Source organism: Melanerpes formicivorus, unplaced genomic scaffold (genome assembly GCF_026170545.1).
Source record: "Melanerpes formicivorus ecotype bairdi unplaced genomic scaffold, bMelFor1.0.p_v2 SCAF_19, whole genome shotgun sequence".
Classification (NCBI taxonomy): Eukaryota; Metazoa; Chordata; class Aves; order Piciformes; family Picidae; genus Melanerpes; species Melanerpes formicivorus.
In genome coordinates this window covers 14,708,395-14,733,526 of record NW_027142371.1, presented here as the reverse complement: position 1 = coordinate 14,733,526, position 25,132 = coordinate 14,708,395, and the positions used below count along the sequence as shown (strand labels likewise).

The 25,132-nt window shown below is 58.7% G+C and overlaps 1 protein-coding gene across 2 annotated transcripts; it reads left to right on the top strand.

Moving 5' to 3' along the window:
- The first annotated feature begins 1,985 nt into the window (after positions 1–1,985).
- CSNK2A1 (casein kinase 2 alpha 1) lies at positions 1,986–23,073 on the top strand. 2 transcript variants are annotated; one of them, XM_068150230.1, is made up of 14 exons: positions 2,016–2,078; positions 6,341–6,472; positions 12,545–12,743; positions 13,367–13,478; positions 14,488–14,589; positions 14,951–15,001; positions 16,702–16,761; positions 17,419–17,502; positions 17,890–18,000; positions 18,808–18,909; positions 19,714–19,814; positions 20,697–20,845; positions 21,961–22,047; positions 22,541–23,073. In XM_068150230.1, exons 3-14 carry the CDS (start codon positions 12,643–12,645, stop codon positions 22,654–22,656), a joined length of 1,176 nt encoding a protein of 391 aa, XP_068006331.1. In that variant the 5' UTR covers positions 2,016–2,078; positions 6,341–6,472; positions 12,545–12,642; the 3' UTR covers positions 22,657–23,073. The 2 variants fall into 2 exon arrangements, with proteins under 2 accessions (XP_068006330.1, XP_068006331.1); XM_068150229.1 differs by lacking the exon at positions 6,341–6,472 and having other exon boundaries at positions 1,986–2,078.
- The last annotated feature ends 2,059 nt before the right edge of the window (positions 23,074–25,132 follow it).

The window sequence follows — 25,132 nt, the reverse complement described above, 5'->3', positions numbered from 1 at the left end:
CTGGGGGTGTTCAGCCTGGAGAAAAGGAGGCTGAGGGGAGACCTTCTGGCTCTCTGCAGCTCCCTGAGAGGAGGCTGGAGCCAGGTGGGGCTTGGGCTCTGCTCCTAAGGAACAAGGGACAGGACAAGAGGAAACAGCCCCAAGCTGTGCCAAAGGAAGTTTGAGTTGGTTATTAGGAAGACTTGCTTCACTGAAGGGGCTCTCAGGCATTGGAATGGCTTTGACTCAGGGAGATGGTGGAGTCCCCATCCCTGGAGGTGTTCAAGAGCTATGCAGATGTGGTGCTGAGGGCCATGGCTCACTCCAGGACCTGTCAGTGTTAGGCTGATGATTGGACTCCAGATCTTTTCCAATCCAGGCAGTTCTGGGATCTGTGAAGGGCACAGGGCTTGGGGCATGGGGGGGACCTTACCACAAAGGTGAGAGACTGGCACAGGTTGCCCAGGGAGGTGGTGGAAGCCTCATCCCTGGATGTATTCAAGGCCAGGCTGGATGTGGCTGTGAGCAACCTGATCTAGCAGAGGGTGTCCCTGCCCATAGCAGGGGGTTGGAACTGGATGATCCTTGGGGTCCCTTCCAGCCCTGACAATTCTGTGAACCCTCTGTCTCCTCCAGGCTGGCTCACAACTCCAGGTTGGCCAAAGCCCAGCCAGAGTGACCAGCCCAGAACTGTGTGTCCCCAGCCAGACCTGCACTGAGGGTGCAATGAGCTGGGGCACTCACCACTACCCTGCCCAAGGGGGTAGGTCCAGTTCCAGTGTTTCCTCCTCCCTGGGGTCCCTCCCAGCCCAGCCTGCAAGAGAGGAGTCTGCAGATGATCTGCTTTGGGGGTAAAGCCAATCTCCTGGGCTGTGTGGCAGGACACTGGGGCTAAACACCTGAAAGGCAATGAGTGAAGGTCAGGGGGGCCCTGCAACAGGTCAAGGCTTAGACCAGCTTCAATCCCAATACTGCTGCAGGTCCTGCAGGCTCTCTTCCACCCTACTACAGCCTCTTCAGCTGCACAGCCTGGGAAAGAGAATCACAGAATTACTGTGGCTGGGAGGCCTTTAAGATCATGTCCAACCATTAACCCAGCACTGCCAGGTCACCACCAAACCATGGCCCTCAGCACCACATCTCCAGGGCTCTGAAATCCCTTCCGGGATGGGGACTGCACCACAGCCCTGAGCAGCCTGGGCCAGGCCTGGACAACCCTCTGGGGGGAAAAAACTCATTCCTCATGTCCCAGCTAACCCTTGCCTGGGACAGCCTGAGGTCGTTTCCTCTGGTCCTATCATTTGTTCCTTGGTAGCAGAGCCCAAGCCCCACCTGGCTGCAGCCTCCTCTCAGGGAGCTGCAGAGAGCCAGAAGCTCTCCCCTCAGCCTCCTCTTCCCCAGGCTGAACACCCCCAGCTCCCTCAGCTGCTCCTCCCCAGCCCTGCTCTCCAGACCCTTCCCCAGCTTGGTTGCCCTTCTCCGGACCTGCTGCGGCCCCTCAGTGTCCTTCTTGGAGTGAGAGACCCAAACCTGACCCCAGGGGTGGAGGTGTGTCCTCGCCAGCGCAGAGCACAGCCGGCGCTCCCGGCCCCGCTCCCGCTGCCCATGCTGCCGCGGGCATGGGACCCGGCTGGGGTCAGCGGGACACAGTCGCCACCTGGCGGCAGGCTCCAGGCACAGCCCCGCCGAGGGGCGGCCGGCAGCGGGAGTCTCAGCAGCAGGAGGCCCGGGAGTGAGGCAGCCTCCGCGTGCGGCCAGGTCTCCTCCCGCAGGAGCCATGGGGAAAAGCAGATCGCCGCGGGCGGGCCGTGCTAGGCCGAGCGCCGCCACCTCCCCTCCCGGGGCAGCCGAGCAGGGACGAGGGACGAGGCCCGAGGCCGAGCCGGGCCGCCCTGTTCCCGCCGTCGCCTACATCCCCCATGAGCCCCTGCGGCGCTCCCCCCACCTGCCGGCCCTGCGCGTGTGCGCTCGCGCGCGGCGGGGTTTCCGCTTCCGGCGCGCCTCGCTCTGGTCCCTGCGGCTGGCGGCCGAGCCTTGTGCCTCCGCCATATTGTCTGTGTGCGGCCGGCGGGCGGGCGGCGAGCGGGCGGCCGCGGCAGGTACCGGCGGGCCGCGGCGGCTCCCGTGCGCCTCCTGGAGCCCCACGGCGGGGGTGGGATGAGGAGGAGACGGGAGGGGGGCGCTACCGCGTCTCCCGTGCCCCCCCATCCCCTCCGCTCCGCCGTGGGCACGGTGTGGGTTGGGGAGCCGGGGCCGCCCCCCAGGAGCGCCGGGTGGCGGCGGGGGCCCGGCTGGGTGACGCTGAGGGGGAAAAGACGGCGGCGAGGGGGAAGGGGCGAGTCCGGCGCGCCGGGGAGGGCGAGGCCCGCCGCCTGCTGCCCGCGGAGGGGCTCTCCGTGCCCCCGGGAGAGAGGCAGGGCAGGGCGCGGCCGGGGGATGGCCTCGGCCCGGCCTGGGAGCAGGCCTCGGGCCGCCCGCCGCCCCCCGGCCGCGCAGGAAGGGCAGGGCCCCACGGCAGGGTAGCCTTCCCCTCCCCCCGGCCCGCCGGGGCCCTGTCGGGGCCGGGGCCCTGTCGGGGCCGCTGCCTTCGCCTCGCCCTTGGCCCCGCCGGGGGCTGCCCGCTGTGCGGAGCGCCGAGGAGAGGCCTGCAGCTCCCTGCGCCCGGCCGCGCGGGGCCTCCCTTCGGGCCGCCCGGGGCGGAGGAGGTGCTGCTCAGGGATCCTCCACCCCGGCGGCTCTGCTGCCCCGGAGCAGCGCTGGCCGCGCCGGCTGCTGCCGCAGCGGAGCTGTGCCGTGGGGCGCTCGGCTGGGCGGCTCTCGGTGAGACAGGCCTTGGGAAGGGGAGGGCTGAGGAGGCGATGGAAGCCAGGCCCTGATGGTTGTTAGGTGACTTTATCCTCTCCTCCCGAGAGCCCTGGGCACAAGCCATAGTCTGGCTGCTGCACACTGGTCAGGCAGGGGCTGGGCTGTGCAGGGACACCTCAGCACCTCTGTCCTGCCTGCTGCAAGCTCAGTGTCTGCACCCTGAGCCTCTGCAGCTCAGGCTTGGGCCCTTTGTGAAGCCTGTGAGAGGCACCTGTGCTGCAGCAGGGTTGGTGATCCTAACCTGTTGCTGGCTTGGGGGTCTTGGAGGGCTGCTCTCAGCACTGACCCCTGATTCCAGGCTGTGGGGTTGGGCTCTGTGTGTGCCTGCTTGGAGGGGACTGTGCCTTGTGCCCCAGGAGCCTGCCTTGGGCAGAGCTGCTGGCCCTGGGGCTGGGACCCACTGGAGGTGTGTGGGTGCCAGGCTGTGCTTTTAGGGAGCAGCACATGGAGACAGCAGTGTGTTTGGTTTGGAGCAGCTCCTCTGGTTTGCTCCTGGGCCAGTCTCTCTTTCCAAGAGCTTCAAGAGTTGCCCACAATACTGAGGCCTCACCAGAGCTGAGGTGCCAGCTTGGGTGTTGGATGTGGCTCTGCCCCCACAGGTGATTCTGGGTGGAGAGAAATCTCTTCTCCTCTGCACTTTGGTGGTGGTGTGAGGGAGAAGGAGGGGAAGCTGCTGGGAAGAAAGGGGAGGCTGAGCCTGGGGAGCCTCTGGCCTGCACCTGGGGAAAGGGTGAAGCTTGCTGAGCACAGCTGGGGCTGAGGCACTGTTCCAGCTCCTGCAGCACAGTGCCCTGCCTGGGTGGAACCCCCCAGCAGTGGTAGCTCCTCTGTGGAGGCACAGGAGGAGAACTGGAATGGGGTGAGGCTGCCACCAGCAGCAGTGTGCCCAGTCTCACCTGCAGGGCAGGCTGCTTTCCCCCTCAGGAGAAGACCTCCCCATGGCTTGGGCCTGGAAGCCCAGCTCCTGAGGAGAAAGCAGAGGCTTCCAAGGGGGAGAGTCACTGCTGGCTCTCTGGCTCTGGCAGGGCTGATGGCTGGAGGAGAAGTGGCTTCTGTTGAGGAGATGCCTCTGGAGGAGGGGTGGCAAAGCTGGCAGGCAGGGGGCTCTGGGGAGGGGGGAGGAAGCCTGACCATGGAATCATTTGGGCTGGGATGTGTCTGTAAGGTGGTTGAGTGCAGCTGGGTGGCTGCTGGAGCGAGGCAGGGTTCAGCTGGCTGCCAGGGCAGTCAGTGCTGCTTGCTTGCTTGCCAGCAGCTGGTGAGAGGTGAGGATGAGGATGCAGAGCAGTGGGTGGGGACTGCTGAGGGAAAACCTCAGAGGTTTCACAGAATGGTTGGGTTGGAAGGGACCTTAAAGCTCAGGCAGTTCCAGCCCCACCTCCCCCCAGCCCAGGCTGCTCAGGGCCTCATCCAGCCTGGCAGGGGACAGCCACAGCCTCCCTGGGCAGCCTGTGCCAGTGCCTCCCTGGGAAGGATTTCTTCCCCATCTCCAGTCTCACCCTGCCCTCCTCAGGCTTCAGTCCCTTGGCCCTCATCCTGTCCCCACAAACTCCTGGAGGGGAGGCCTCAGGCTGGGGGGGCTGGGGCAGTTCCAGGCAGTGCAGCTCAGGCACACAGACATGGAATGGGTTTGAGGTTGGAGCCATGGTGGTGGTGGAGCTGTGGAGGAGGAAGCTGGGTTTGTGCTGGCAGAAGGGGCAGGGCTGGCACTCTTCCCTCTTGCCCTGAGTGCTGCCTGTCCTTACAGCTGCCACTCAGGTTCCTCCTCTGCATTTTGCTCCTTCCAGAGCTAATTTTCTCTTTCTACCTTTCCCTTGTGGCCTCTGAGGAATGAGGGAGAGGAAGAGAGGAGAGGCAAGTGGGTGACATTGTGGTGGAGTGATTACCTTCATGTCACACTTCTGGAGAGCAGGGCTGTGTTTCTGGGTTACCAGCACCTGCCACCTCCGTGGTGGAGCTGATAACCTCCAGGTAGCTGCTTTATAGCCCTCTGGATGAGGCTGATGCCATCTCAGCTCTCACTGCCCTGAGAGGATAAACCCCACAGCTTTTAGGATCAGGAGGACTGCTGTGACTCAGTCTGGCTCCAGGACCTGCTTTTGATTGCAAGGCAACTCTTGGATCCTTCCTCTCCTCCTTCCAGGAGCTTCCAGGAGCTGACTTTGCTGGAATTGACAGAACCTGATTGGAGCAAAGGAATTCTTTGGACCTAGAAACCAAACCAAACAGAAAGCCACCCCTCTGAAGAGGAGGCTGCAGCTTCCTGAGCTGGCATGAGTGCTGTGCCTGAGAGCTGAGTGGCTTCCCAAGCTGGGGTTTGGACTCCCGTTTGCCATCAGGCAGAGGTTGATAAGAAGTGGGGCTGTGGCTGCAGGCACAGGGTCAGGGGGTCAGGGATATCTTGTCTTGCTCTGCTCCACTGAGAGCTCACCTGCAGGGCTGTGTCCAGCTCTGGAGCTCTCAGCCCAGGACAGAAGTGGACCTGATGGAGAGGCCTGGAAAATGCTCAGGGGGGTGGAGCAGCTCTGCCATGAGCACAGGCTGAGGGAGCTGAGGGTGAGAGCCTGGAGAAGAGAAGGCTCCAGACAGCAGGAGGCTCTAAGAGCAGCTCCCAGCAGCTGAAGGGCTCCCAGCAGGCTGCAGAGGGACTGCTCCCAAAGGCCTGCAGGGACAGCACCAGGGGCAGAGGTTTGAAATGAGAGCAGAGCAGATTGAGATTGGAGGTGAGGAGCAAGTTGTGCCCCAGGAGGCTGCTGGAACCCTGCAGCAGGTTGCCCAGGGAGGGAGCTGAGGCCTCATGGCTGGAGCTGTGCAAGGTGAGGCTGGAGAAGGCTGTGAGCAAGCTGCTGCAGGGGAGGATGTCCCTGCTGGGGGCAGGGGGCTTGCCTGGGTGGCCTTTGGAGGTCCCTTCCAACCCAACCCATCCAATCTGCTTGAAGGGGGTGGCAGAGAGCATGTGTGAGAGCTCACTGGGGGGTGAGGTGGAGCTTGGCTGCAGACTGCCAGCTGGGGCAGTTGTGTCTCAGTGCTCATGGCATGAAGTTGTTCTGCCCAGCTGTGCAGAGCAGGCAGCCTCTGCCCTTGCTCCTGCAGCAGCCCCAGGGCAGTTAGTTGTCTTGATTTTTCTTTCCCCCCTTTGACTGGAATGAAGCTGAGTGCAGGCAGAGTGCAGCAAGCTCTGCAGGGCTGGCACAGGCTGCCAGCCTGGGACCTGACTGTGCTGAGTGGGAGAGGTCTCCCATGTCGTGGAGCAGTGTCCCTGAGCTCCTCCTGCCTGTCCAGGGAGGTGCAGTGGTGCCTCTCCCACAGCCCTCAGAGGAGGCAGCTCCTCAGCACAGGGCTGGCCTGAGCTCTCAGGAGGTGTTTGGGTCCAGGCTTCTGAGAAGGGATGAGCATGGGCATGCAGCACAGGGGAGCTCCCAGGGTGCAACAGCCAAGAGCTCCTCCAGCACTCCTCCTCCTGCAAGTCCTATCACAGCTGTCTCTCTGTTACCAGGCTTAACCCCAGCCTCCTGCAGACTGAGCACCCCCAAAGGACAAGGAGGCTCTTTGCTCCCTGAGGACACCATGCAGCAGCCAGCTTCATTCCAACTGAGTTTACAAAGGAAGAGCTCCAGGTTTTGGTGGGGTAGGACATCTGGCATCCAGGCAGAGGTCCAACATCTGCATCTTGATGCTGCACAGAGGCTCTGCTGGGTGGCTGCACAGGGTGGCTGGAGGGGGTGCAAGCTCATCCCTGTGTGTGGCCAGCAGTGGTGTGGGTTGGGTTGTGTGGTGAGGGTGGGCTCAGCATTCAGCAGAGCATCTTGAGAGAGAGCTGGGGCTTCTCCCTCTGTCCTGAGGGGGATCTCCTCAGTGCTGAGCAGGACTTCCAGGGGGGGTGGCAGGAGGCTAGGCCCAGGCTTTGCTCAGTGGTGCCCAGGGTCAGGCCAGGGGTCACAGTCACTCCCAGCTAACAGTTGAGCTCTGAGAGGATTCTGTCAGAGCTGTGCTCCTGGCAGGGGCTTGCACTGGCTGCCTCCTGCTCAGCCTGCTGGGTGCTGAGGATGGTTGCCCTGCAGGGTGTTGCCTGCTGGTGGGGAATGGCTGATGATGGAGCTGCCCTGGAGACACAGCAAGGTGTTGTGTCTGCTGGTTTACCCTTCAGCTCTGCTGACTGCTCCCCCCTCCAGGAGCTGCAGGATCAGCTCACTCACAGCTCTTCCAGGTGTTCAGTTCCCCCTAAACCTCTGTGCCTGAGCTGGGAGAGTCAGCTCAGCTGAAGGGTTGCCTGCCAGTGCCTGCTGCTCCCTGAGGAGAGCAGCTCTGCCACTTAGCAGTAATGAGGAGGGAGGAACTTTCCAGAGGGTGCCAGCAGTTGGCCTGATGGCAGCTGTGAAGATCCTGGCATGGTGCTGAAATCTTCCCCTCTGGGAGCCTTCAGGAAGTCACCTGCTGGCCCAGGGGCTCCTGGAGGGCAGGATCAGGGCTGGGATCCTTGGCAGGTGGCATCCCCAGCTCCAGAGCTTGGAGCTTCCCTTTGGTGGTGCTCTTGGAAGAAAAGGAGTTGTGGCCTGCTGGGGTCCTGCAGGTGCTCTTGCCTTGGCTTTAGGTCAAAGCCAAAGAGCTGTGCCTCCAGAGCAAACCTCCCACCACCTTCCCTGTGCTCCCTGCTGGGCCTGGACTGCTGGAGGAGAGGAGCAGGCAGCAGAGTGCTGCCCCCAGGCCCTGGGCTGGTGCTGAGCAGGTTTGGCAGGTCCTGGTGATGTCTGCAGCTGTTTTGACTCGATGGAGGCAGTGGGGCTCCAGAGTGGCAGTGAGGATGTCCAGCATGCTCTGTGGGAGCCTGGGAGGGGGCAGAGGAGTCACAGTGGGGGAGAGCAGCAGAGCCTGCTGCTGGCTGTGTGCTGCTGCTGGCTGTGTGCTGCCACTGCCCTCATCCTGCAGGGGCCTTCTGCTGGGCAAAGCTTCTCCTTTGCTCTGTGTGCTGAGGACTGGCTGAGCTCTGAAACTAGGAGGGGGAGCCCCTGGTGGTGGGGGAGAGGTGGGAAGGGCAGAGCCTTCAGAGGTGATTTGGGGGTAAAATCCCCTGGGAGGTGGAGTGAGGAGCTGCTGGGGGCAGCCCCTGCTGCTGTGGCCAGCTCTGGAGGCCTGCAGAGGTCAGCTGTCCAGCCAGGCTGAGCTGCTGCAGACTGGAGAGGGTCTGGGGGGGCTCAGTTAAAATGTAGCTGTCTGAAGGCTGAGCAAAAGTGAAAGCTCCCAGGGCAGAGCTGCTGGGAGAGCATGTGGGCCCCAGGGGCAGTGCCAGGGCACCCTGCAGGGCGCCAGCCGTGCCAGGTGCCACACTCTGCCTGCTGAGGAGGGAGGGAGAGGGAAGCTCTGCCCAGGAGTGGGGGCTACAGAGTCCAGCCCCAGCAGGACTGCCCTGTCTGTGGCCAGGCCCTGTGGGGCTCTTGAATTCTGCCTTGGCAGGAGCTGCAGGGAGGATCTGAAGCTGCTGAAGGCCCAGGCTCAGTTCTGGGCTGTTGCTGGTAGAGAATTACTGCAGGATGCTTTGTGCAGTTGAGCTGAGCCTGTCAGCTGCTTCCCTGGGGCTGCCTGGGGCTTGCTTGGGAGTGCTCAGAGCTGCTCCTGCTTCTTTGGGGCTTTTTAGCAGGACCTAGAGGCTGCTGCATCTCCCTGAATCCCAGCATGGTAGGGTTGGAAAGGACCTCTGGAGCTCACCCAGCCCAAGCCCTGCTCCAGCAGGGCACCCCCAGCAGCCTGCCCAGGAGCACAGTGCCCAGGGGGGGTTGGAAGCTCTCCAGAGGAGACTCCACAACCTCTCTGGGCAGCCTGCTCCAGGGCTCTGCTCCCTCACACCAAACAACTTTCTCCTCCTGTTCAAATGCAACCTCCTGGGTCCCAGTTTGTGCCCATCACAGAGCCATTTAGGTTAGAAAAGAGCTTTCAGGCCACTGGGAGGCTCCTGGCAGAGGGTCCAGGGAGGATCCTGTGGCAGCTTTGAGCAGAGAGGAGCAGCAGCTTTGGGGCAGGGTGAGTTTGGGTATGGCTCTAACTTTGTTTGCTCTACAAGCAAATGATCTGTGCAGACTCTCTCCTCTTCCTGTCCAAACAGCAGCCCATAATACCCACCTTAGGAAGCAGGCATTGTGTGCTGTTCTCAGAAGCTCCAGCCAATGGCTTCCTGGAGGAGGCCTCCTGTGAGCAGCCTGTCCCAGCTCCAGCTCCTGCCAGGCCAGAGCTACGTGACAGCAGATCCTCCCTCTGAGCCTGCAGCCCTCTGAGGCTCCTGGGACTGATTTGGCTTTTTAATTGCCTGCTTTTGTTTCTCCTGCTGCAGCTGCTCTGGTGGAGCTGCAAAATTCAAACTGCTAACTCATCTTGGAGACCTTGGTCCAGTTAACTCCTGCAAAACATTCCTTGTGCAAGGAGCCCCTCTGGGAGGAGCAAAGGCTGAGAGCCCAGGGGCTGGGAGCCTGCAGAAGAGGGGAGCTGAGCAAGGCTGAGGGAAGGGCTGGAAGGGACAGCACAGCTCTGGGCTCCCCAGCTCAAGAGAGATAAGGAACTGCTGGAGAGAGTCCAGCAGAGGCTACAGAGATACTGAGGGGCCTGGAGCAGCTCTGGCAGGAGCCAAGGCTGAGAGCCCTGGGGCTGAGAGCCTGCAGCAGAGCAGCCCCAGAGGGGAGCTGAGCAATGCTCAGCAAGAGCTGAAGGAGCTGTGGGGGGCAAGAGGCTGGGGCCAGACTCTGCTCAGTGGTGCCCAGGGACAGCACAAGGAGCAATGGGCACAGAGTGGCAGCCAGGAGGTGCCAGGAGGAGAAAGTTGTTTGGTGTGAGGGAGCAGAGCCCTGGAGCAGGCAGCCCAGAGAGGTTGTGGAGTCTCCTGGTGTGCAGAGCTTCCAACCCCCCCTGGGCACTGTGCTCCTGGGCAGGCTCTGTGGGGGCCCTGCTGGGGCAGGGGCTGGGCTGGGTGAGCTCCTGAGGTCCCTTCCAAGCCCTCCCTGCTGGGATTCTGGGACTGGGTAGGAAAATGAGGCAGTGCATGGCCTGCCTGGTGCAGGTGGAATGAGGAGGGGCAGGAGCACAGGGCTCAAGTTTGAAGGCTGGATCTGTGTCTGGGAGTGTCCTGGGCAGCCTGCAGCTCTGCTGGTGCCTCAGGATGTGTTTAGCATGTTCATTGAGCTTCCAGGTGTCTGACTCACACCACATCAATGGTCTGAGGCCTTCTGTGGCTGCTGCCTGCTCCTCTGGGAGGGTTTGGCAGAGGATTGGTGTTTTGGCCAGGAGCAGGCTGCTTTGTAGGTCCTGCTTGATGCTCTCCCCTTAGCTGCCACCTGAAGGGCCCTGGCTGCCCTTGGTGGGGCTGTGGCCTCTCCCACCCCTGTTGTGGACTTTGCAGTGGTGCCTTGTCCCTCCTTAACCTTGGCCTGGATTCCCACAGCCCTGCTGCCTGCAGCTGCCAGCAGCATGGCTTCTGTGGCAGCAGGTCACACCCCAGCCCTGCTGCCAAGGGCTGCACCACCTGAGGAGGCTTAAACCACACTGAGGACCTCGTGGAGGCTTCAGCATGGGTGGAGCTGTGTGAGGGCCATCAGCCCTGTGGCTCCCATGTCCTTCACCACCTTCATAGCCAGGGTCTCCTTGGGGTCCTTGCAGCAGGCTCCATTAAACCCCAGGGTGCTGCTGATAGGGCAGGGATTGACTTCTGGAAGCTTCTTCTGGTGTGAGGTAGCCTAAAGCTAACTGCTGTGAGCAGCTCTGGGGCTGTGATTGATGGGGGGTGCTGCTGGAGGAGGAGCTGGGTGTCAGCCAGCAGTGAGAAGGCCAAGAGCAGCCTGGGCTGCAGCAAAAGCAGCATGGCCAGAGGTGGAGAGAGGGACCCTGCCCCTCTGCTCTGACCTCACCTGCAGGCCTGTGCCCAGCTCTGGAGCCCTCAGCACAGGAGGGACCTGGAGCTGATGGAGAGGGTCCAGAGGAGGCCACAAAGATGCTCAGGGGGCTGCAGAGCCTCTGCTGTGAGGCCAGGCTGAGGGAGCTGGGGGTGTGCAGCCTGGAGGAGAGAAGGCTCCAGGGAGACCTCAGAGCTGCAGTTCAGTATCTGAAGGGGAGCTGCAGGCTGGGCAGGGACTGCTCAGAAGGGCCTGGGGGGATAGGATGGGAGGCAGTGGTTTGAAACTGCAGCAGGGAGCAGGGCAGGGTTAGGTTGGACACCAGGAGGAAGCTCTGCAGGGTGAGGCTGGGGAGACTCTGGCACAGGCTGCCCAGGGGGGTGGTTGAGGTCCATCCCTGGAGCCATTCACTTGCAGCCTTGATGTGGCCCTGGGCAGCCTGACCTAGCTGGAGGTGTCCCTGTTGGGGCAGGAGGTTGGGCAGGGTGAGCCTGGAGGGTCCCTGCTGAGGGCAGGAGGTTGGGCAGGGTGAGCCTGCAGGGTCCCTGCTGAGGGCAGGAGGTTGGGCAGGGTGAGCCTGGAGGGTCCCTGTTGGGGCAGGAGGTTGGGCAGGGTGAGCCTGGAGGGTCCCTGTTGGGGCAGGAGGTTGGGCAGGGTGAGCCTGGAGGGTCCCTGCTAGGGCAGGAGGTTGGGCAGGGTGAGCCTGCAGGGTCCCTGTTGGGGCAGGAGGTTGGGCAGGGTGAGCCTGCAGGGTCCCTGCTAGGGCAGGAGGTTGGGCAGGGTGAGCCTGCAGGGTCCCTGTTGGGGCAGGAGGTTGGGCAGGGTGAGCCTGCAGGGTCCCTGTTGGGGCAGGAGGTTGGGCAGGGTAAGCCTGCAGGGTCCCTGCTAGGGCAGGAGGTTGGGCAGGGTGAGCCTGCAGGGTCCCTGTTGGGGCAGGAGGTTGGGCAGGGTGAGCCTGCAGGGTCCCTGTTGGGGCAGGAGGTTGGGCAGGGTAAGCCTGCAGGGTCCCTGCTAGGGCAGGAGGTTGGGCAGGGTGAGCCTGCAGGGTCCCTGCTAGGGCAGGAGGTTGGGCAGGGTGAGCCTGCAGGGTCCCTGTTGGGGCAGGAGGTTGGGCAGGGTGAGCCTGCAGGGTCCCTGTTGGGGCAGGAGGTTGGGCAGGGTGAGCCTGCAGGGTCCCTGTTGGGGCAGGAGGTTGGGCAGGGTGAGCCTGCAGGGTCCCTGTTGGGGCAGGAGGTTGGGCAGGGTGAGCCTGCAGGGTCCCTGTTGGGGCAGGAGGTTGGGCAGGGTGAGCCTGCAGGGTCCCTTCCAACCAGGGGCAGTCTGTGGTGATGATTCTGTTGCATGGGGAGAGCTGGTGGCTGGGCAGCCTGCAGTGAGGGAAGAGTTTTGGCTGCTAAACTCCAGTACCTCCTGGGGAGGTTGGACCAGATGATCCTTGGGGTCCCTCCCAACCTGGCCTTCCCTGAAGTCTTCCTCTGGAGGGCAGAGAGCTCCCTGGCTGCTGCCTTCCCTCTGGAGCTGGGAGGAAGGAGCTGGCTGGAGGTTGCCTTTCTGCCCTTCTGGCAACCAGCAGTTGGAAAGTACACTCTGAGAGCTGCCAGGCTGGGGGGGTGGGGGGTTACTTTTGCTTGCAGTGGGCCTGTCCTGTGTGAGGGAGAGCAGAGGAGCTGGCCCCAGGCCGTGGCAGCTGGCCCCAGGCCGTGGCAGCTGGGCTCCAGCCTCTCCCCCCGGGCAGCTCTGGCTCACGGCTGCTGATGTTTGCAGGGCATCTCCAGCTGTTTATTGGGCTTTAACCTCTGGGCTTTGGGGCTTTTTTTCCCTCTCTGCAGGTGGAAGGATCTGAGGCCTCTGTTGCTGTGTCCAGCCCAGGGGCTGCAGGGGGCCTCTGGCTCGAGCCGTCTCCTCGCTGCCAGCCAAGCCGTCGGCCATGTCCGGACCCGTGCCGAGCCGGGCCAGGGTCTACACCGACGTCAACACACACAGGCCCCGCGAGTACTGGGACTATGAGTCACACGTGGTGGAGTGGGGGTGAGTCTCTGGCCTGCTGCCCCTGTGCCTGCTGGCCAGGGAGGCCCCCAGCAGCCTGCCTTGGGGCTCGGCGGCGGCGTGTGCAGCCTGCGCTCCCCGGCTCCGGAGCTGCTTCCCGCCAGCCTCCGGCGAGGGAAGGAGAGGAAGAGGCCTGGAACTGGGCCAGGGGAGGGCAGGTTGGATGGTAGGGAAAAGGTTTGTCCTGCAAGAGTGGCCAGGGGTTGGAAGAGGCTGCCCAGGGAGCTGGTGGGGTCCCCAGGGCTGGAGGTCTTTGAGGAGTGTGTGGCCGTGGCAGCCGGGGCCAGGGTCTGACAGCCATGGAGCTGCTGGCTCAAGGGTTGGGCTCCAGGAGGTCCTTTCCAGCCCAAACTGTTCTGTGATCCTAGGGAGGCGACCTCATTGTGGCCTTCCAGGATCTGCAGGGGGCTGCAAGAAAGCTGGGGAGGGACATTTGTGGGTGTCAGGGAGGGATAGGACTTGCTGCAGCCCAGGCAGACCACAGCCTGCCCCCAGCCAGCAGGCACTCCCCTGGGCAGGCAAGGAGCTCAGGCTGGGAGCTCAGTTTGCCAACCCTGCTGGCAGTGACTGACTCTGGAGCTGTGTCCTTCTTTCTCTCTCCACAGAAACCAGGATGACTACCAGCTGGTGAGGAAGCTAGGCAGAGGCAAATACAGTGAAGTCTTTGAAGCCATCAACATCACAAACAATGAGAAAGTAGTTGTTAAAATCCTCAAGGTGAGGTGGGGACTGGGCAAGAGATGAGCTCTGAGGTGACCAGGAGGCTGGAAAAGGGGCAACATTTAGCTTAGGGAAAGTCTTCTGCCACAGAGTTTAAAGCCTGGCTTTGGAGCCTTGCTCAGGGGCTTTGCTCATGGTTTGGAGCCTCCTCATGGAGTCCTGCACTTGGTTACTGAGTCAGAGCTCTGGCTCTGAGGGCTTGGCCTCTGTCCTGCAGGAGTCCTGCTGGCACTGGGAGCTAAGCCACCCTCCAGCAGATAACTGGAGAGTTCTCCAGCCCCCAGTGCCCTGGGCTGCTGTCATGTGCCCCCAGGCCTCTCAGCTCCTGGGATCATTGTCCCTTAAAGCCACTGATGAAACACAGGGACTGCTAACCTCAGGGTTTCCATTGGTGCTTGGCCCATTCCACTGCACACTGAGTGAGGGTCTCCTGGGTGCTGCATTGACTGCTGAAACACCTTTGTTCAGCCTGGGGAAGAGAAGGCTCCAGGCAGACCTCAGAGCAGCCTGCCAGTACCTGCAGGGGGCTGCAGGAAGGCTGCAGAGGGACTGCTCCCAAAGGCCTGCAGGGACAGCACCAGGGGCAGAGGTTTGAAATGAGAGCAGAGCAGATTGAGATTGGAGGTGAGGAGCAAGTTGTGCCCCAGGAGGCTGCTGGAACCCTGCAGCAGGTTGCCCAGGGAGGGAGCTGAGGCCTCATGGCTGGAGATACTCAATGTATCAGGCTTGAGAAAGGCTGTGAGCAAGCTGCTGCAGGGCAGGATGTCCCTGCTGAGGGCAGGGGCTTGCACTGGGTGGCCTTTGGAGCTCCCTTCCAGCCCAACCCATTCTGCACTTGAGCCCTCGCTGGAGTGGTGCAGCTGGGTCCCAGGAAGATGTAGTTGTTCAGGGCTCCAGTGTGCTTGGCTGGCTCTCAGTCCCTTTGGTGCTCTGGGTGTGGAGCTGTTTGTTAGCTTCACTCTGCTGGGCTGCTGGGCCTCAGCCTTTGCTTTGCCTCCTCCCTCAGCCTGTCAAAAAGAAGAAAATCAAGCGGGAGATCAAGATCCTGGAGAACCTGCGGGGCGGCCCCAACATCATCACCCTGGCAGACATCGTGAAAGACCCTGTGGTGAGTGGGCAGGGAGCTTCAGGGCTGCCCTGGGCTGCAGTGGGGTAAGCTGCCTGCATCTAACTGCAGCTCTGATCTGGCTTTTTAGTTTCCCCTGCTCTTAAATCCTCCTTCTGAATTGCTTGAGCAGCTCAGCTCTTAATCTGATTAGCATCCCTCGGGGGGGCCCTTCCTGAGGGTGAGACAGCAGAGGGCTGAGACAAGTTCATTCCTGCTGCACACCGTGCTGCCAGGGGCTGCAGCTCCCTCTGGCTGGGGGGCAGTCCCAGGCCTGGCTGAGGCAGAGGAGGGGTTCAGGCTGCTGTAATTGATCATCTTGATTGCAAACAGACTCAGCTGAACGATTTTCTCTCTCTTGCAGTCCCGGACACCTGCTCTGGTTTTTGAACATGTAAACAACACAGACTTTAAGGTACACTGTGGGGTGGGAACTGCTGAGCTGCTCCCCTTTGGAAGCCACCCTGCAGTGTGGGCTCTTTCTGGGCAGGGGCAGGGATGTGGGGGGCAGGCAGGTTACTGAATCGTTCCCTTCCAACCTGCAGGGACAGCACCAGGGGCAGTGGTTTGAAATGAGAGCAGAGCAGATTGAGATTGGAGGTGAGGAGCAAGCTGTGCCCCAGGAGGCTGCTGGAACCCTGTAGCAGGTTGCCCAGGGAGGGAGCTGAGGCCCCATCCCTGGAGACACTCAATGTCAGGCTTGAGAAAGGCTCTGAGCAAGCTGCTGTAGGGGAGGATGTCCCTGCTGAGGGCAGGGGAGGTTGGACTGGATGACCTTTGGAGGTCCCTTCCAACCCAAACCATTCCATGACAGCATGGGATCTGTCTTTAAAGGTGAATACGCTCAGGAGAGAGGTTTAGCATTAGACCTTCAGTGCCATTTTGCCACTGAAGTGATGAGACTCCAGATTGTAACCTTCAGAGCACATCAGCCTCTTACCCTGTGGCTCCTCAGTGCTTTGCTTCTGGAGGCATTTTGCTTGCATGCTCAGTGTGCAACTCTCAGTGTGTCACACTCTAAATGCAGACAGCTGTTTCCATGGCTTTCCATGCTCCTGGGAAGAGGGATTTAAACAGTGACCTGCCTTAGGAGCAGAATGGCTGTGTGCCATCTGGAGTAGCTGCTGCACATTGTAGAGCACCCTTGGTCTTTGTGAGACCCAGCCTGCAGGGCTTCTCATGGCTGAGGGCGACAGGAGTGAGTTAGTGACAGGAGCCTGAGGGTTCTGAGCAGAGCTGGGGGCCTGCAGGAAAGCTGAGGAGGAACTTGCTATGAGGGCTTGTGGTGATAGCATGAGAGGGAAAGGATTGAAACTGGAAGAGGAAAGATTCAGCCTGGAGATGAGGAAGGAATTCTTTGCAGTGAGGTTGGGGAGGCACTGGGACAGGCTGCCCAGGGAAGCTGAGGAGAGCCCAAGCCTGCAAGTGGTCAGAGCCAGGCTGGACAGGGCCTTGAGCAGCCTGATCTAGTGGAAGGTGTCCCTGTCATGGGCTTGAAACTAGTTGATCTTTACAGCCCTTTGCAACCCAAACCATCCTTTGATTCCATGATAAATGGACAATGTGTGGAATTTGTGAGGAGGGGAACAGCCTGTGGGGTCAGAGGAGCTTGGGAAGCTTCCTGGTCCTTCAGAAGGGTTTGGAGGGAGGCAGAGAGCAGCAAAGGGAAGCTTCCTGTTCCTTCAGAAGGGTTTGGAGGGAGGCAGAGAGCAGCAAGGGGAAGCTTCCTGTTCCTTCAGAAGGGTTTGGAGAGAGGCAGAGGGCAGCACAGGGAAGCTTCCTGTTCCTTCAGAAGGGTTTGGAGGGAGGCAGAGGGCAGCACAGGGAAGCTTCCTGTTCCTTCAGAAGGGTTTGGAGGGAGGCAGAGAGCAGCAAGGGGAAGCTTCCTGTTCCTTCAGAAGGGTTTGGAGAGAGGCAGAGGGCAGCACAGGGAAGCTTCCTGTTCCTTCAGAAGGGTTTGGAGGGAGGCAGAGGGCAGCACAGGGAAGCTTCCTGTTCCTTCAGAAGGGTTTGGAGAGAGGCAGAGCAGCACAGGGCAGGTCTGGGCTGCTCTGTAGGCAGGGGTGGGATGTGTTGCCTGGGTGCTGGTCACTGACTCCTCTTTGTGTCCCCCAGCAATTGTACCAGACACTAACAGACTATGATATTCGATTCTACATGTATGAGATTTTGAAGGTGAGTTGCTGTTCTGCTGCTGCTTTATTCCCTGGGGGGGTTATTTCTAGTGTTTGCCCTCAGTTAATCCCATGGAGATGCTTTCATGCCCCTGAGAAGGGCAAAGGGAAAACCTATGGAAGAGCTGGGCAGAAATCCCCATCCAGCCAGTGTCAGCTTTGTTTCTGCAGCAAACTCCTGTCCTTTGGGCTTGTTTATTGAGGCTGGCAGAGCCTTTGTGCACCCTGAGATACCTTAGAGTTAGGATCTTAAGAAGCAGAAGATCAGCAAAGCTTCCTGGCTGCTTTTTGTGCCCCAGCCTAACAAAGCAGAAGGGCTTTGGCCATTCTGCTGACTCAGATATTTGCTCCTCAGGAGTTTGGGGAAGGAGAGGTTGGTTTTGATCAGTCACTGTGCTCCTGAGGACTCTGGGATTGCATTTTGCTGAGGAAGCTCAGGAGGTGTGAAGTCAAAACACTCTGTTGCTGGAACCTCCCTCTGGGGAGAGGCCCTGGGAGGGGTTTGTGCGCTCTGAGTCTAGCTGGGGATGCAGCACCAGCAGAGTGAGGTTTCACCAACTAACTGAAGTTGGGGGGGGAGTGGAAATCCTCTTGAACATGACTGAACTTGAAAGGTTCTTGTGACTGCAGTGTGTGTTCCTTTGTGTGTCACCCCCAGGCCCTAGATTACTGCCACAGCATGGGGATCATGCACAGAGATGTCAAACCTCACAACGTCATGATCGACCACGAGCACAGAAAGGTACCCAGGGGGTGGAAGGGGGAGGGCAGCAGAGGTCCTGCTGTGCTCTGGCCCAGCTAAAATCCCTTCTGGGTTCTCCTCTGGAGTGCTGCTAGCAGACAGCTTCAAGGGGGTTGCAACCCCTTGGGTGGAAGTGAAATTCTCCAGGCTGCCTCCCTGCTGCCTGAGGGGGTTCATGTAAGGCACAGATGGGGTTGGGAAGGAGGGGTGGCTTATCTAGGCTGGTTGGGGCTGGGAGCTTGAGGAGAGGATTAAGCTGGTGCTCTAATCAACTTCAGATTAATTGAAGAGAGAAGATCTGCAGATGAACCTGCAGCAGTGGAGAGCTGGAGCACCACTTGAGCCTTTGTCTTGTTTGGCTTTCCCTCTGTTTTCTGCCCTCTCTAGCTTAGACTAATAGACTGGGGGCTGGCTGAATTCTACCACCCTGGCCAAGAGTACAATGTCAGAGTGGCTTCCAGGTATTTCAAAGGACCTGAACTCCTTGTAGATTATCAGGTAAGAGCTACCAGCATTTCTCCTTGCCTTTTGTAGGGGAAATTCTGTGTCCCTTTCAGGGAGCAAACCAGAAATTCAGGTAGCCAGAGGCCTGAAATTCAGGTATGTGGAGGCCTGAAGCTAAAGACAACCTGCTCCCAAAGTGCATCCCAAAGAGCAGGGGCTGTAAAGCTGCTGAATTAAAACCATTTAATGAGCAGCCCCAGGAGGTGAGGAAGAGCCACAGAGCTCTAAAGGTGGATCTTGGAATACAAGCATTGAGTATCTTTATGGTGAGGCTGCATTTGATTTGCACCAGGGGAGAGGGAGGGGGAACCAGGGGTAGAGGAAGGGGGACCCAGGGGAGAGGAAGGGGAACCCAGCCCTTGTGGGGCTCCACCAAGTTCTGAGTGAAGCTCTGAAGACATCCCCTATCTGCTGGCAGCTGGGGAGATGCTTTGGGCTGTGGTCCTGGTGCCGTTCAGATGCTGCTGGTTCTGACTGGAAGCACTTCCTCACCTGCCAACGACCCTCCTGGGGTCCACTGGCTCTTTTTGTGGCTTGTTGTGGTGCTTCCTCTTCTCAGCACAAGTTCCTCAGTGCTAGAGCACTGAAGCCTGCAGTGAGAAGAGCAGGGCAGGGATGGAAGGAGGCTGTGGTGGCCTGCTGCTGGTCACTGTGTCCCAGCTGGGGTGGCTGGAGCGCCGGGCCGAGCAGCGGCGTGGTGCCCTCTGCTCAGAGAGGGAGGGAACTGGGGGCTGTGGTGGGGAGGGAGTCTGTTGTGCTTTAATCCCTTAGCAATTGCATTGCCCTTCTGGTTTTGTACAGATGTATGACTACAGTCTGGATATGTGGAGCTTGGGTTGCATGTTGGCTAGTATGATATTCCGGAAGGAGCCCTTTTTCCATGGCCATGACAACTACGATCAGGTGAGAGCTGCTCCTGAGCCACCTTCCCTGCTCCTGGCACAGTGCAGCTTTCCTGCTTGCACTTCTGCTGGCTTCTCCAGCTCAGTTTGATGCCACCTTCCTCTCCTCAAGCTTGCAGGATTATCTGACCCAATGAATGGAGGCAGATTGAGAGTGCTTTGGACTTTCTGAGCTCCTCAGTGGGCCTCTGGAAGCAGTTCGGTGAAGTCTGGTGTGCTGTGGTACATAGAGCTGAGTGCAGGCCCCCTGCCACCATCCACCCTCCCTTCCCTCTGTGGAGAGGCTGTGGAATTGGTGCAGTTCTATAGAGAGTCTGAAGTCTTTTGTTCTGTAGGCCAAATTTGGATCCTTTAACATGTGCTCTGCATCTGAACTAAGGTGCAGCCCTTCCTTCAAGCACAGTGACCTTCTGCTCCCAGACCTTCCTTCTGCAGCCCTCCAGGGTGAGGCTTCACCCTTCATGGGCAATTCCCAGAGTTCCTGCTCTTCTCACCAGTTTTTCTTGCCTCCCCTTCAGTTGGTTTTGAATATTCTTGTGCTGCAAAGGGAGTTAGTCTTGCAAGGTCTCAGGTTACAGGGACTTTAGGGTCTCTTGGGCTATTAACTTCTGCCTGAGCAGAGGCATCTGCGTGGTGCCTGGGATTCTGTGTGGCCAGGGAAGGCAGAGCCACAGGGCTGACCTTGTGGCTGCTGGTTCAGACCACTGAGCTCAAGTTCAAGCTCTCAGGGGGCTGTATCTTCCAGCTGGCTCTGGCACTGTTGTATCTCCCCACAGTAGTGACTTGGGTCTCTGTTTGTTCCCAGCTGGTGAGGATAGCCAAGGTGCTGGGAACAGAAGATCTCTATGACTACATCGACAAATACAACATCGAGCTGGATCCACGTTTCAATGACATCTTGGGCAGGTGAGCCAAGGGCCAGAGCAGCTCAGCAGCACTTAGAATTGGTTTGGTTGAAGGAGACCTTTAAGGTCATCCAAGTCCAACCCTCAAACCCAGCACTGCCAGGGCACCCCCAAACCAGGGCCTTCAGCACCACCTCTCCACGAATGCAACCCCTCCCCGGGGGTGGGGACTCCACCACTGCCCTGAGCAGCCTGGGCCAGGCCTTGACAGCCCTCAAGGGGAAGAAATTGTTCCTCATGGCCAACTTAAACCTCCCCTGGGGCAGCTTGAGGCCATTTCCTCCTGTCCTGTCACTTGTTCCTTGTCTTGGTGGACCAGCACAGCTACTGCTTTGTGCTTGAAGTAAACAAAAACTTGTTTAGGTGAGAAATTAGAGCCAGGATTCTTGAGAGCTGTGCCAGTGCTTCCCATGGTCCTTTACCTGTGAATGGACTTGAGGAAAGGTCACTTAAATGTCATCTAGGCAATAAATGAGCTGCATGAGGGACAGATACTCTGGGGGGGAGTGGGGAGAACCCCAACCCCTGTTCCTCAGCACTGCACAATGGAGAGGATGAAGTGCTGCTTCAGGTGGCATTTGAGTATTTTTCTCCTGGTGGAGTTATTTGGTGTGGCTCTACCCAAACACCCAGGAACTGACTGCTGGGGGCACAGGAGAGGAGCAGCAGCAGCAGCTGGGATTTCAGGCCTGACCCAAAAGCCCTCAGGCTGTGGCGGCCGTGCCGCCCCTGTGGAGACGACATGTCCTGCTGCTCGGGGTCTGGCACGGCTCAGCCCTGCTCTGGCACAGCTCCTCCCCTTAGGAAAGAAAAAGAGAAAGAGCAAAGGCTTGTGGCCTGCTGTGTGCCCTGGGCAGGCTGACCTGGGTGTCTTTGCCTGCAGACACTCTCGTAAGCGATGGGAGCGCTTCGTGCACAGCGAGAACCAGCACCTGGTGAGCCCTGAGGCTCTGGATTTCTTAGACAAGCTGCTGAGATATGACCACCAGTCAAGGCTCACAGCCAGAGAAGCCATGGAACACCCCTACTTCTGTAAGTATCCCAGCCTCTGGGCCAGGCTCTGCTCACTTGCTCCCTGCAGTAGGACAAGGAGCAGTGGATGTAAGCTGCAGCACAGAGGTTCCACCTCAGTGCAAGGGGGAACTTCTTTGCTGTAAGGCTCACAGAGCCTTGAGCAGGCTGCCCAGAGAGGCTGTGGAGTCTCCTTCTCTGGAGGCTGTGGAGTCTCCTTCTCTGGAGGCTGTGGAGTCTCCTTCTCTGGAGACTTTCAAGGCCTGTCTGGATGTGTTCCTCTGTGACCTGAGCTAGATTGTGTGGTCCTGCTCTGACAGGGGGGTTGGACTCAATGATCCCTTTGGGTCCCTTCCAACCCCTCACATCCTTGTGAGCCTGTGATGTGCTCTCCAAAGAGGCCTTCCCCTGCCTCTGGGAACCTCTAGGCCTGCAGGATAGGAGCTGTGGATGGTGGCATTATAAACCTGACTGCTGGAGCTGAGGCAGATGGTGTCTAGTAGGTAAACTGGGCCACTGCTACCTGCACCACCAAGGGACCCAAGTATTCCACACCCCAGTGCTGTGCTGAAGCAGCTGTGGAGCTAACCCCCTGTAAATTGCAGCAGGTGTCTGAGTCCCTGGATTCCTGGATAAAACCAGGTCAGTTAAGAAACAGACACTTTTATACTCCCTCAGAGAGTACCTCAGAGACCTCAGCTCTTGGCTTGGCAGGCAGAAATGTGACTTTCATTAGGAAGTGGTTTGAAATGTTTGCTGTTCTTCACAACTGTTGATGTTTAGGGTTCTGAGGCAGTTGTGCAAACACAACACAGGAGCATTTGCTTCCCACTAGAGCTGGTGAAAAACTCTTGAGCAGCCTGGCCTAGCAGGAGGTGTCCCTGCAGGTAACAGGGTTGGAACTAAATGATCTTCAAGGTCCCTCCCAAAGCATTCTGTGATCTCTGATCGTTTAGGTGACAATCTGGTACCATCTCAGATGCTTTCCACTGCAGCTGGTGGAAGCTTCTGTGCTCTGCTAGATGGGGGTTGATGTTATTTGAGGTACCAGCTAAGCAGAGAGTCTGTGGGCTGCCCTCTGTGGTCCAGCTGCTCTCCTGGCAGCACAGCACCTGAGAGTTGTGTCCTTTGTCCAGATCCCATCGTGAAAGACCAGGCTCGGATGGGCTCCTCCAACATGCCAGGTGGCAGCACTCCTGTCAGCAGTGCCAGTATGATGTCAGGTCAGTGCTCTCACCAACTCTTCTTAATGTCTGCCATTTTCAAGCGTTTCTGAGTGCTGTGGGGATGCAGGAGGGCGAGTTCTGCTGATGGGACACCAGGCCACCTCCTGGGACCGGTGACAAGGGCAAGCAGGGCTAGGAAGCGGTGCCTGGGGGAAGGTGGTGAGGCCTCGCTGTGGCCTGACCTCCTTTTCTCCTGCTGCAAAGCACTTTGCTGCTGGATGGGGTTTGGTTGGGGGGGGGTTGGCAGCAGTTTGAAGGACACTGATCCTGCCAGGGTGTGACACTTGGGGAGTGTGTGCAACCCTGTGCCCTCCTCAGAGGCTGCAGGGAACAGAGTTCTTTGGTCTCAGCTTATTTCAGGCAGCTCTGGGAGCGTCACAAAGCAGCAGCAAACTGACCTGCCAAGATGAGCAGGGTCAGCTTGCTGAGCTGCCCTGGCTGCTGCCACGCTGCTTCCACTCTAATGCCTGCTTCCCTCTCTCTCTTCCAGGGATTTCTTCAGTGCCAACACCTTCCCCACTTGGACCTCTAGCAGGCTCACCTGTCATTTCTGCCACCACCACGCTGGGGATGCCTGTTCCAGCTGCTGCAGGAGCTCAGCAGTAGTGATGGCTTCTTGTCTCCTGCTGTGCCTGAGCTGAGTCAGGTGGGGAAGAGGTTGTGCCCCCTCCACCTCTCCTCAGGACACAGCTCGTGCCTGGCAGGGGCAGGGAGGGGATGAAGGCTTCAGAGGCACCGTGTCTGAACTGTTGCTTGTGGATTTATAGTAGTTCAGTCATTATATACAAACCAATTATTCTAGGCTGATTTTTTTTTTCCCTTTTTGGTTATTTTTGGGGTTTTTTCCTCCCCCCCTCCCCACTTCCTGGTTGTTTTTTTTTACTTGAACTTTTCCTAACTCAGGGGAAGCCCTGACAATACAAACAGATGGAAGATTTCTTGGCCAGGTTTTTGGTTTGGTTTGGTATTTTTTTTCCTCTTCTCCCCTCTCTCCCTATCCTCATTCTAAAGAAAAGAAGAAAAGGGAGGGGGGAGGGGGAAAAAAAAACCCAAACCCACAACTCTCTGTCATTTGAGAGCAAAGGAACCAACAGCATCCTGCTGGAAGTCTCTTCATGTTCCCACCATCGCCTCCACCTTGGGGGATCTGTGCTGTTTCTCCAGGGAGACTCTCAAACCAAGTCTTGCTGGGGCAGGGGAGGGGAAAAGTCTTTAACCTCCCACTCCCCTTAACCCCCACCTCCTGCACCTGGCTCAGCCAGGGGGCTGCTGAGGAGACCATCCCAGCCTGGGAGGAGCTTACAAAGAGTAAGTGGCAGATAATGGCTTGAAACCCTAATTGGATTGAATCATGTCTCCTCAGGAGCCAAGCAGAAGGCCAGCTCAGCCCTTTGCATGTCATTTTAGCCCTACAAGATGAAGCTATTGATCCAATTGGAGTCCTTCCACCACCACCCCTACCCCTCCCTGAAGAAGGGACTTCTCTTAGAGCAAGCCAAACTCTTTTTCTTCACCAACCCCTTTTCTCTTGGGGGCTTTCTCCCCCCCTTGCCATTGCTTGGCTTGGATCTCTGGACTTTTGAGTTTTGGTTTTTGGGTATCTTGGATTTGTTCTTTCATATTTTTTTTTGGGGGGGGGGGGGAGGGTGGGTTTCTTTTGGTTTTTGGTTTGTTGCTTTTGGTTTTGTTTTGGTTTTTCTCTTGTTTCTGTAGGGTTTGATTCAAGCTGGTGGCTTGGAAAAAAAAGAGGGGGAAAAGAGGGGGGAAAAAAGAGGGAAAAAGAGGGGGGAAAAAAGAGGGAAAATGAGGGGGAAAAAAGAGGGGGAAAAAGAGGAAAAAAAGAGGAAAATAAAAAGAAAAGAAAAAAAAAAAAGAAGGAAAAAAAGAAAAAGGAGGAAAAAGAACTTGAAAAAAGTTCCTCCTGAGACTGCACCAAGTCAGATCTCACATCTTCACCGCCCACCCTCCCCTCCCTCACGTGCCATGTGGTGAGCAAAGAAGTACCAGTTTGACCTCACAGTCCTGTAAATATGCACTGAGAGGAAGGAGCTGAGCAGCTGTGAAAATGGTAGAGCAGGTAAAAAAAACATAAAAATAGTAAAAAAGAAAAAAAAAAAGGAAAAGAAAAGAAAAAGAGGTGGGAAAAAAAAAAAAACCAACCCAACCCTCCCCCCAACCCAAACCTTGTGGACAACTCTTGCTCCTTGAGCCCAGAAAAGCGCCCTGGTTCCAGCCCTGCTAACCTCCCCCTTGCTGTGTATATATCCTTTGTCCTTCATATGTGAAAGATCCAGTGTTGGAATTCTTTTGGTGTAAATAAACATTTGGTTTTATTTATCGAGGTTAGGTTTGAAGTTCCCTCTGTGGAGGAGGAGCCCTGCCCCCCCCCACCCCCCCAGGGGGGCCCTCGGGGGGCGGGGGGGATCGCTAAGGGCGCAGGAGGGGAGGCTGCGCTGTGCCCTGCGCCTCGCCTCAGAGGGGCCTCGGGAGCCAGGGGTTCTGCAAGCAAGCTTGGCACGGCCCTCGGCACCGCAGCTTGAAACCCCTCCAGGGATGGGGGCTCCACCACTGCCCTGGGCAGCCTGGGCCAGCCTTTGATTGTTCCTCGTGTCCAACCTAAACTCTCCCCCCGGCCCGGGGCAACTTGAGGCTGTTTCCTCTTGTCCTGTCACGTGTTCCTTGGGGGAAGAGCCCAAGCCCCCCCTGGCTCCAGCCTCCTTTCAGGGTGTTGCAGAGAGCCACAAGGTCTCCCTTCAGCCTCCTTTTCTCCAGGCTGAACACCCCCAGCTCCCTCAGCTGCTCCTCACCAGCCCTGCTCTCCAGACTCTTCCCCAGCTTGGTTGCCCTTCTCTGGACCTTCTCCAGCTCCTCAGTGTCCTTCTTGGACTGAGGGACCCCAGGGTTGGAGATGTGGCATCACTGGTGTCCTGATCCTTCTGGCTGCACTATTGCTGATGGAAGCCTGGCTGCTGGTGGCCTTGGCCCCTTAGGCACCCAGAGGCTCCTCCTCAGGCAACTGTCAGCCAACACCCCTAGGTCCATTTCCACCGGGAACAGAACCTTAATAGTTTCTATATGCAAG

Excerpts from the sequence above, each read along its gene's own strand:
- CSNK2A1 (XM_068150229.1), top strand. The coding sequence starts at position 12,643 with ATGTCCGGACCCGTGCCGAGCCGGGCCAGGGTCTACACCGACGTCAAC. Across the intron at positions 16,762-17,418 it reads ACATGTATGAGATTTTGAAG|GCCCTAGATTACTGCCACAG; the intron begins GTGAGTTGCTGT and ends TGTCACCCCCAG. Across the intron at positions 18,910-19,713 it reads GCCATGACAACTACGATCAG|CTGGTGAGGATAGCCAAGGT; the intron begins GTGAGAGCTGCT and ends GTTTGTTCCCAG.